Consider the following 11,448-nt stretch of genomic DNA (forward strand, 5'->3'; position numbering starts at 1 on the left):
ACTGCTTGAAGGTTTCTTCAAATTTGTCACATTTCACATTTCACATTTTTTGGAGCTCTTTGACCTAATATTGACCTTTTGTTGAATCTTCTGTTAACACGAGAAGCTTAAAAAAAATTCTTCTGCGTTTTCTGTATTTTTTTAACTTTCCTAATTTTTCATTTTAATGTGTCTTTGAGCAAAGCACTATAAATTCAAATGTATTAATATTAACAAATATCATCAGTTGATTCAGCTTAAGATCAGCAGTTGCACCTGTGGTTTCTTTTACTCAAACTGCTGTTGAAATTCATTTTCATGGACTGCTCCATTTTTATACATTATTTTATTACACACCTTTTATTGACCGAGTTCTGCCTGTCAGCCCGAACTCAGGTTACAGAACACTGCAGCCCCTCCAGGCTCCGCCCAGCAGTTATGTCAGTCCTTTTTTTTTTACTCCTCTCTGATTGGTTGAGAGAGTCAGCGGCTGACGGTTCAGCGCGCTGATTGGCTGTTTCTCTCTCTCTCTTCTGTCTCTCTCCCCCTTCTCTCTCCCCTCTCGCCCCCTCGCTCTCTTCTCTCTCTCTCCCCCCTCTCTTTCTCTCTCCCCCTTCTCTCTCCTCTCTTCCCCCCTCTCTCTCCCCTTTCTCTCTCTCTCCCCCCTCTCTTTCTCTCTCCCCCTTCTCTCTCCTCTCTTCCCCTCTCTCTCTTCTGTCTCTCTCCCCCCTCTCTCCCCTTCTCTCTTCTCTCTCTCTCCCCCCTCTCTTTCTCTCTCCCCCTTCTCTCTCCTCTCTTCCCCTCTCTCTCTTCTGTCTCTCTCCCCCCTCCCCCTCTCTTTCTCTCTCCCCCCTCTCTCCCCTTCTCTCTTCTGTCTCTCTCTCCCCCTCTCTTTCTCTCTCCCCCTTCTCTCTCTCTCTCTCTCTCTCCTCCCCCCCCGCCCCCCGTCTGTTGGGGGGCGTGTCAGAGCGCGCGGGCAGTCAGCGTCTTCTCTTCTGAAAATGGCTGAATTATAAAACCAAAAACTGAAGAAAAACGTGGAGACGAAGGAAAAGAAACAGGCTCGTGTCGCTCGCTGTCCTGGTCTGTCCTGGTCTGTCCCGGTCCGTGGTGGTCTGAGTAGGATTCTGCAGAGACTGAAACTTTCCAATGAACTGCGCCAGGTGAGAGTAGATATGAAACTGCGCCACAGCAGCTTCCTGTCCGCCGCCTGCGGATGTTTCTGCGTTCGTTTATCTGCTTCACCTTCAGCTGTTGGTTCATCTCCTCCTGCTAACTGACCGCAGACCAGTTTCTAACCGTAAATGTGGACTAATGCTCATGATATTTAATTGTACATCACATTTATGATTTCTTAATCCGCAGAGGAGGTTCTGCTCTGGGTCCACTTTGGTTGTTTGTTTGTCTGTCAGCTGGATTACAGAAAAAGTGCTGAGCTGGTTTCAGTGAAACTCTGTGAGATAAAACCTGCTGCTGGATGAATAAAAGTCAAATATCTGAACATCTGGTAGGATTCTGTACTGTAGACTGTAGAAATACCAGTAATCCTCTGGAGGAGCAGCAGTTGTTATGGAGGACTCGGTGGTTTCTCTGGAGAACTGGTTCAACCGTAACAACATTTTTCTCAAACTAAGCTGTGACTTAGGAGACATACATACTGACATATGCTACTGATTATACTTAAATTTGAATTGTCTGCAGTAAACCTCAGCAGAGATATTAAGGAAAGATATTCAAACTTTACGCTTCAGGAGAGCAAACAGTGATACTGATGGAGAAGTTCGAGTTTGCAGATGTGCAGGTTGTAGTGGACTGTTGGTGTTGGCAGAGTCCTCTCAGTGCTTTCATGTTATATTTTACTATACTGCTCTCAGACTTTACTACGTTGTTTTCATATTACTGGACAGCCCCCGAATAGTTGAGCACACTGTTAGTCGAGGAGAGGAGTCGTAATCAACCAGCTCTTTCCAGTGGTTAGTTCGTCGCAGTCCAGTTGGTTTAGCTTAGTTAGTTTAAACTAGACCTCGTGTGTTTGGTTTAGTTTAGTTAGTTTAGGCTGGACCTCGTGTGTTTGGTTCAGTTTAGTTAGTTTAGGCTGGACCTCGTGTGTTTGGTTCAGTTTAGTTAGTTTAGGCTGGACCTCGTGTGTTTGGTTTAGTTTAGTTAGTTTAGGCTGGACCTCGTGTGTTTGGTTTAGCTTAGTTAGTTTAAACTGGACCTCGTGTGTTTAGTTTAGTTTAGACTGGACCTCGTGTGTTTGGTTCAGTTTAGTTAGTTTAGGCTGGACCTCGTGTGTTTGGTTTAGTTTAGTTAGTTTAGGCTGGACCTCGTGTGTTTGGTTCAGTTTAGTTAGTTTAGGCTGGACCTCGTGTGTTTGGTTTAGCTTAGTTAGTTTAAACTGGACCTCGTGTGTTTAGTTTAGTTTAGACTGGACCTCGTGTGTTTGGTTCAGTTTAGTTAGTTTAGGCTGGACCTCGTGTGTTTGGTTTAGTTTAGTTAGTTTAGGCTGGACCTCATGTGTTTGGTTTAGTTTAGTTAGTTTAGGCTGGACCTCGTGTGTTTGGTTTAGCTTAGTTAGTTTAAACTGGACCTCGTGTGTTTAGTTTAGTTTAGACTGGACCTCGTGTGTTTGGTTCAGTTTAGTTAGTTTAGGCTGGACCTCGTGTGTTTGGTTTAGTTTAGTTAGTTTAGGCTGGACCTCGTGTGTTTGGTTCAGTTTAGTTAGTTTAGGCTGGACCTCGTGTGTTTGGTTTAGTTTAGTTAGTTTAGGCTGGACCTCGTGTGTTTGGTTTAGCTTAGTTAGTTTAAACTGGACCTCGTGTGTTTAGTTTAGTTTAGTTAGTTTAGGCTGGACCTTGTTTGTTTGGTTTAGTTAGTTTAAACTGGACCTCGTGTGTTTGGTTTAGTTTAGTTAGTTTAGGCTGGACCTCGTGTGTTTGGTTTAGTTTAGTTAGTTTAGGCTGGACCTCGTGTGTTTTGTTTGGTTTAGTTTAGTTAGTTTAGGCTGGACCTTGTGTGTTTGGTTTGGTTTAGTTAGTTTAGGCTGGACCTCATGTGTTTGGTTTAGTTTAGTTAGTTTAGGCTGGACCTTGTGTGTTTGGTTTAGCTTAGTTAGTTTAGGCTGGACCTCGTGTGTTTGGTTTAGTTTAGTTAGTTTAGGCTGGACCTTGTGTGTTTGGTTTAGCTTAGTTAGTTTAGGCTGGACCTTGTGTGTTTGGTTTAGTTTAGTTAGTTTAGGCTGGACCTTGTGTGTTTGGTTTGGTTTAGTTTAGTTAGTTTAGGCTGGACCTCGTGTGTTTGGTTTGGTTTAGTTTAGTTAGTTTAGGCTGGACCTTGTGTGTTTGGTTTAGCTTAGTTAGTTTAGGCTGGACCTTGTGTGTTTGGTTTAGTTTAGTTAGTTTAGGCTGGACCTCGTGTGTTTGGTTTGGTTTAGTTTAGTTAGTTTAGGCTGGACCTTGTGTGTTTGGTTTGGTTTAGTTAGTTTAGGCTGGACCTTGTGTGTTTGGTTTAGTTTAGTTAGTTTAGGCTGGACCTCATGTGTTTGGTTTAGTTTAGTTAGTTTAGGCTGGACCTTGTGTGTTTGGTTTAGTTTAGTTAGTTTAGGCTGGACCTCATGTGTTTGGTTTAGTTTAGTTAGTTTAGGCTGGACCTTGTGTGTTTGGTTTAGTTTAGTTAGTTTAGGCTGGACCTTGTGTGTTTGGTTTAGCTTAGTTTAGGCTGGACCTTGTGTGTTTGGTTTAGTTTAGTTAGTTTAGGCTGGACCTCGTGTGTTAGCAGCAGTGCAGTTGCCTCCACTCGTCACAGTTGCAGCCTGTAAAACAAGTGAATTGTGTCCCCTCACTGATGAAGACTGAGATGTGGTTGTGGTCTCTGAAAGTGAGGAAGTGGACCTTTCAGCTCAGGTTGTGTTGAGGTCCATGCATGCCTGGGGTTGTGATACAGATGATTGATGGTTTTCGCCGTCTGTAGCTGTTGGAGACAGCTGTTGTGCTGCTGTCTTCTTCGTCTTGTATCCGCTGTCTTGCTCTGGTTTGGTTTGTTTCCTGTCTGACAGGTTCTTCACCATCTGTTTTGTGTTTCAATGTGGTTTTATCTTTCTTTTGCCTCCAGGGAAGCTCTGCTGCTGTCTTGTGACTGCAGGGTTTGGGAATTCTCTGTCTGTCTTTCGTTGCTTTTGGTGTCGGGAGAAAAGGTATTTCATGAGAAAGGAAATATTTTCAAGTTTTTACAACCAAGTCCAGTTTCCCCAGATTCAGCCCTCCTTGAAGAACCATGACCTGGATGACTTTATCTGGTGCTTCTATAATTTACTCGTCTGGACTGCAGCTCTTATTGTTGCCTGTCTCTTGTCTCTTCAGGGTCCTCCACATTATGAGCCCTTGCCCCGGCAGTCCATCTCCCATCATGCCCGTCGACATGGCTGTAAGGATCTGCCTGGCCAGCTCTCCTCCGCTGCGCTCCTTTCTCGGTAATTATGACAAACGCTGTTCTTCATCAGCAGCCGCTCTGTTGAAGCGCTGTGAACCGCTGCGACCCTGTTTGTCCTCCATTCACTGTGGCAACGCCTTCAGTAATGTCAGCACAGCGTCCACGGCCTCAGCATCAGCGAGCGCAGAGATCGGCAGTGGCCCGGTGTGGCAGAAGAGGAAGAAGAAGAAGAACGTGGTGTTTGCTGACTCTCGAGGCCTTGCACTCACCGCCATCCATGTCTTCAACGAGGCCGAGGACTACCCACTTACCGAACTGCAGTTCCACCTGATGGAGATAGAGGACGCCACAGCAGGGCTACACCTGGGAGATGTCAAAGGTGAGTGTAGAGCAGCTAATCACTGACACATGGGCCACATTGGGGCTAATTGTGTAAAATGAACTTCGCTGCCTACAGAGTTGAGCAGAAGTCCACTTGCTTTTCTGGGAGCTTGATGCCTGGTAAACCAAACCATGGAAGAATCAGGAGCAGCTGAATGTTGGACCTCTTTGTCCTCCCCCAGCAGTGGTGTTGGACTATTTGTAGAAATACAGTTCAGTTGTTCGTTGTTTCAAAGGTTATGTAATCGTTGTTCCTACAGTGGTAAGTTTACACACATTAGTCAGACTTCATGATTAGTTTCATCATCTAAATATTATGCTGCAGTAAGCCAACATCAAGCCAAGTAGTACTAGGTGATAGCATGGATGTAGTAGGTTGGAATTGGTGTGACATTAAACAATATTGGTGAGTGAACACGAGTAGTTTGTGTTTTGAATGATTTTATTTACTTTAAACATTGAATTTGCAAATGAAGCTGCATTCAGAGCATTTATTCAGAGGAAAAGTTGCAGTACAGCAGAGGTCACGCTCAGCTAACAGGCGTTGAAAACATTGCTCATACGTTTTTTCATGCACACTGAGCCCTTCCCTTATGTTCTTCTTCCAGAGGCTGCAGATTGTGGTTCAGGCTTAGTTCTGGACTTCATCCAGCCGGCTGAAGACTATCTGGACCTGAGGAATCGGCTCAAAGTCCAGCAGGTTTGTCTGGAGACCTGTTCTGTACGGGATCATCTGCTCTCAGGCACAGTCCAGGTCCGAAACCTCTCTTTTGACAAGTCTGTATCGGTCCGGATCACCTTTGACTCGTGGTGCTCCTTCCAGGATGTCCCATGTCTGTACATGAACAATATCTATGGCTGCCCAGACACCGACACCTTCTCCTTCTCTGTCTCGGTACCAGAGCTACTCAAGCCCTCCAACACAGTGGAGTTCTGCATTCAGTATCAGACTCAGGACCATACCTTTTGGGACAACAATCAGGGGAACAACTACCGGCTGGCAGTGGTGGACCCAAATGGCAGCCCGACCCGGAGCACTGAGAGTACCATCGGGCTGGAGATCCAGAGAGACCATGGTCGAGAGAAGAAGGAGGAAATGGAGTTTGATCCCTTTGGAAGTCCCAGGACTTCAGCAGGGATCTTCCCTGAGTGGCAGAGCTGGGGCCAAGTTGAGAACAGCGCCCCCTACTGGTGAGGCCACCACAGGACATGCTTTTATTGCTTCACTCACTCTGTGATTTTATTCCCGAGATGTAAGAGATTCACAGGACCCTCACATGTGCACCGAAAAACCGCATGATATCCACTGCAGGTTATCCAGATGAGTTGGTAGGATACAGTATGGATTGCTGTCACTCAAGACACTTTAGCTGCCCTAACGTGAATTATTTAGAGTCTTTACGAAAGACAAGGTTTAACATCTGATGTCTGTCTGGACAGAGAGTCGCAGGAGTCAGGATAAAAGCCAGTTCAGCATTAAGTGCTCAAAACGTCTTGGCCCAACACTCGTAATGAATGAAGCACCAGAATCTGCCCAAGTGGTTCTGACATTGGGCCAGAAATGGCCTGAGTATTGCACACTGGAGCTGAATCTCAGCTCACATCTGAGATCTGCACTCCAGCAAACAACTCCCACCGCCCTGTAAGAGCCAGACCTAGCTCACTTCTGGTCCTCCTGCGTTGGAATCTGCCCAGCTCCACAGGGAATATGGGATGACCTCATGGGAAATCTTTCAAAATTACAAAGGATTCCTGGGTGCTTTGTAAAAGCTTCCCAGAAATTCAACAGTTTGCAAGGCATCAGAGAGTTTCATACTTTTAAATATGCAAGGACGACGATGAACTGAGTAGCATAAATATATTCACCAGAGAATCTGCAGTCAGAAGGGCTTTTTAAAAGCATGCAAAGGATTTGGTGAGCTCTGAGGCTTTAGAGGTCTCACACGGACTCATAAGTGCTTTCTTAAAACTTCCCAAAGATCCAGAAGTTCAAGGCCTTACAAAAACCTCCACAAGGCTTCATTATAATTTCTAAACTTTACAACATTTTGCTCCACAAGGCTTCACTCACCAGAAGATCCTCACAGGAGTTTTTGAATGCATTCAAGTGGTTTGTATAAAGCATCCAAAGAACGAGTTAAACATGTTAAGACTCCATATTCTCCAGCATCACAGTTAACAAGTCCTGTTTTTGACAACTGAACATCTTGAGCATGGTTGATTCAAGAGGGATTTACATGCATTCAGGTCAAGGATGTTCCTCAGCTCTCTTTGGATTGTTTTTCCTACATTTTCGAGTCCAGACTGATCTATTGATTCATCATTCTCAACACAAACCCTTCAGGACATCCAAGTCCTGAAAGAACTGTCAGAGAGGACCAGCAGCATGGCTTTTAGCCCTGAAATACAAGCCTGAAACACTGTGCTCAAAAGACTGAAGATGCCTGTTAGCAGTCAGACATTCAGGGTTTGAAAAGAGAGAAAACCGTAACGAAGGATCAATTCCACAGTCGTGTTGTGGGCTGAAAAATGAAAACCCTTCTGCGGACTCTGGGTTAGGTTTCTAACCTGAAAACTTAATGTGGCCCAGTCTGGATCTGAAGCAGGGCTGACTTCAAATGTCGGGACATTTGGACTCACAGACTTGGTTTCTCAAGCGGACTCTGTGGACTAGACATGGATCATAGGCTGTAATGCGGTAATGACTGTAAGCACTTCAGACATGTGGTATGACCAAAGTCCATGAGGATGGACATGTGGATTCAGCCCAACCACAAAGGTACTTTTGGGGTCCTTTTCAGGTTTAGTAGAAACATTTGTCCCCCTGAAGAGCTGCAAGTCGTATTTGACTGAATTGAAAGGCAACTGAATCGAGTTCTGTCTGAATGTGAGACTAAAAGGAAACCAAGCAAAGAAAAGAAAAAGTGCACTTTAGTCATTATTGTCCTTTGAGCTTTGACATCTGCTGTTAGTCAGAAAGCTGTAGATGTTAGTTGGTGTAAAATATTGTTACCATAAATAATGGTATTCCAGGCTTATAATGAGAACATTTCATGGGACGAGTTCTGGTTTTGATGGCATCACGACCCGACTGCGCCTTTAACCACTCAGCGGTTTTACGTTAGCAGACCTTCATCTTTCTGAATATGCACTAAAGGGTCTGGAGCATGGAAACTGAGCTGTAGTACTGGACTTTGGTGTCCTTGATTCTGACTCGTCTCTGTCTTGTGGGTGTTTTGACTGTGACCTTTCTGGGTCTGTTGGGAGTTTTAGCTGACTTGTCTCGGTCTCGTAGCACTCAGACTGTTCTTGGCATGAAGGAGTTTGACCAGGACTTGACTCTTGGGAGTTTTGACTCACTTGAATCTGTTTCATGGGACGTTTGACTTGCACATATTTTTAATTGGATGTCTTTGCTGGGAGTGTTGACTCAGACTGTTTTTAATCCGATGTCTCTAAGAGTCTGACTTTTGATTTGGACGTTACCCCGTTTGGACTTGGACTTACTGATGGGAGCACCGGCGAGGATCTCTTTCCTCACGTCTTTTCATCGTGAATTTGTTGATTTTTCTGCACAGCTGCCCAGTTTAAAAACACTCGTCCTCACTTGAATCTCTCCAGACGCTGAAGACAAAGGTGATTTCAGTGTTTAATGTATTGGCAGTGACTGAACTCAGTGTTACGTGATCTTTGCGAGCACGCCTGGACGCCAGCAGGACAAAGCTGTAAACTGGCCTTTTTCAGTGTTGCTGCGTTTCACTGTCAACATGATGACAGCAAATTAAATCACAGCATTCAGCTCATACAGACTGTCCCACTGCTGCCATCATGACGATGATTCATGTCCTGACTCTAGGAGGGGATGGTGAGCGGAGAGGTCAAAGGTTAAACGCTAAAGGAGACTACATTCTGGCAGGTTTGACAGATGTTTTATTTCTTTATTTTTCTTTCTGTTAGCCTAAAATGACTCCTGTTAGCATGTGGCTATAGTATTCTGTTCCCCTGGTAACGGGTAGTTAGTGACCTTAGTTGTTCCAGAATGTTGTCATGGTAACTGCTGTAGATGGAGAGCTAATGAGAAACCTGCACTTCCTGTTAGCTCCTGTAGCTGTACCAGTTTGCCTTTACCAAGCTAAGAAACACTTCCAGTGCTCTTACCCAGTGTGTGTGTGTGTGTGTGTGTGTGTGTGTGTGTGTGTGTGTGTGTGTGTGTGTGTGTGTGTGTGTGTGTGTGTGTTTTGGTTGGTGTATACATAAAGCATGTGACAGGAAGTCTCGGACACTGAAGTTAATGTAAAGTGAAAGTGTTTAAAGTTTTTGTCAGAAGTCGAGTTGGTTGACTGCTGGTGGCCTCGTGCTGCGTTCATGTCACGTCAGATTTATTGTAAATAACAGTTGTAGACCTCAAAAACACCTGGTGCCTTGCTCTGTCTGTGAGGACCTGCGGTGGGTGCGGCTCATATGAAAGCTCGAAAGCTAATCTGTTAGCATGTTTAGTGCTAGTTCTTTGAGCTGTTATAATTTTATCTTACAGACTTTATTGATTATTGATGATGTTGTACTTTTACTGCAGCAGCATGACGCAGTTTCCTGTTCATCAGCCGTCTGGATGCTAACAGTTCAGTGAAGCAGCTGTGTGAACTGAACCAGACGTGCATTTAAACAAACCAGTGCGCAGTATTTATCTCTTCAGACCTCACTGTATCATACAGAGACCCCTTAGCTAAGATGCTAATGCCGCTAGCAATAGTCGGCTACATTTCAGGGGCTGAAACATAGTTTTTGTAGTAAAGCTGGAAGCTGCGTCATGTTGCTGTTTGACCAGGTCAGCATCTTCCTGTTTGCTCTGATCTCAGGTCAGTTTGTGGTTGAACAATTCTGGAAACACAAACTCTCGTCAGCTTTTCATCCTGTCAGTTCAAGCAGTGCTCAGCAGTGATTGGCTGGAGCTCAGGTCAGAGGTCATAGATTTTAACCTTCAGCATGAACGGAGTTGAAGTTCACTCTTATCTGACATAACATGAACGCAACACTTTAGCTAGCCACCAGTCAGTCAGATTAGCTTGTGCTAACTTAAGAGATGTGATTATTGGCATTTAGCTCGATTAGCTGGCAGGCTAGCGGGCTGCTAGCGTTATCGACTGTGCTGTAGCAGGCTGTATTGTAAAGTGCGATGGAATGATGTAATGAATTTCTGATGTAAACAGGAAGTGATGTAAGAGGGAGTGACTGACTGTCCCTTTTGTGTGTCCTTTCAGAATAAAAGCATAATGTTGATAGTGTTTGCAGTTTGCTCACGTTTGTTTCTCTCTTCTTCCAAAATCAGTGACATCACATCAATTTATCATAACAGGAAGAATTTCAAAATAAAACATTCAATGATGTATTCTATCAACCAATGAAGACTCTTTTTTTTTTAATTTGACCTAAATAGTATTAACATTTATATTCAAGTGAAGTAAAAGAAATACGAGTATTTACTTTTCGAAGTGTGTAACTCTTCAGAAAGCTGAAGTTAATGTTCGCTCACAGGCGAGATAAGAATAATGAAAGCTTTGAGCTCTGAGCTCAGAGAGACTGATGGAAGCTGACAGAGCGGCAGCGAGAGAGAGGCGATTAACATTCTTCTTTTTATCTGTCAGATTAGCATCCAGCTGACTGAATCAACACTGAACACGTGAGCACACCAGGAATCTCAGTTGTTACAGAGCTGCCAGCACTCAGAGGGAAATGAAACTCATCCATTCACACAAACAAACAGAGCAGAACATTTCTCTTACAGTCGTGCACAATGAGCCTGAGACGCCCGTCAGACACGTTTCAGCCCAAAGGAGCTGAAAGCTGTTCCTGAATCATCTGGAGCTCATGGCTCTGGTCTCATCTGAAGGGAAACGCTCTGAACTTTCACCTCCGGCAGTCAGAGTCAGTCAGTGCTGCTGAACGCTGAGGGAGACGATGAGACGAGCGTATGACAGACAGACGCTCTGATCTGAATCAGCTGCTCCATCAAACTCCTGGATTCTGTAATCCTCAGCGTCAACACACTGACTGGTTTCCTGCCGTTCAGTCCAGCTCACAGATTCTCTGCCACAGATTACACTTATGTAACAGGAAGTGACCTCAAACCACCTCTGAATCTCTCTCACACACACACACACACACACTATACATGGAGATAACCTCAGGCTGCAGATCCATCAGCAGGGACGTCACTCCATCATCACCATCATCACGTCACCATCAGCTGATCGCGGTCAGCTGGACGCTCTGACATCATATCAGCAACAGACACGAAGGTGAATCAAAGCGACGAGAAGAAAGACAGAAATCACGTCTGCGCTTCAGCTTCATCAGCCAGAAAAGCAAAACATGGACCTCAAAGACAGAAATGAACCTGATTTAACAGGGGGGACAGACAGACAGACAGACAGACAGACAGGCAGGCAGGCAGGCAGGCAGGCAGGCAGGCAGGCAGGCAGGCAGGCAGGCAGGCAGAGGGACAGACAGACAGACAGACAGACAGACAGACAGACAGACAGACAGACAGACAGACAGACAGACAGACAGACAGACACACAGGCAGGCAGGCAGGCAGGCAGGCAGAGGGACAGACAGACAGACAGACAGACAGACAGACAGACAGACAGACAGGCAGAGGGA

At 45.0% G+C, this 11,448-nt stretch overlaps 1 protein-coding gene across 1 annotated transcript; it reads left to right on the forward strand.

Moving 5' to 3' along the window:
• The first annotated feature begins 925 nt into the window (after positions 1 to 925).
• LOC139349786 (protein phosphatase 1 regulatory subunit 3C-B-like) lies at positions 926 to 10,067 on the forward strand. Its single transcript, XM_070990776.1, has 3 exons — positions 926 to 1,142; positions 4,338 to 4,786; positions 5,397 to 10,067. The coding sequence occupies exons 1-3, from the start codon at positions 1,129 to 1,131 to the stop codon at positions 5,981 to 5,983; spliced, it is 1,050 nt and encodes a 349-aa protein (XP_070846877.1). The 5' UTR covers positions 926 to 1,128; the 3' UTR covers positions 5,984 to 10,067.
• Positions 10,068 to 11,448: the final 1,381 nt, after the last annotated feature.

This window comes from Chaetodon trifascialis, chromosome 21 (genome assembly GCF_039877785.1).
Source record: "Chaetodon trifascialis isolate fChaTrf1 chromosome 21, fChaTrf1.hap1, whole genome shotgun sequence".
Taxonomy (NCBI): domain Eukaryota; kingdom Metazoa; phylum Chordata; class Actinopteri; order Chaetodontiformes; family Chaetodontidae; genus Chaetodon; species Chaetodon trifascialis.

Bases quoted from the DNA above. Each gene is read 5' to 3' on its own strand.
- LOC139349786 (XM_070990776.1), top strand. The intron at 4,787-5,396 runs GTGAGTGTAGAG...TTCTTCTTCCAG, and splicing joins ACACCTGGGAGATGTCAAAG to AGGCTGCAGATTGTGGTTCA.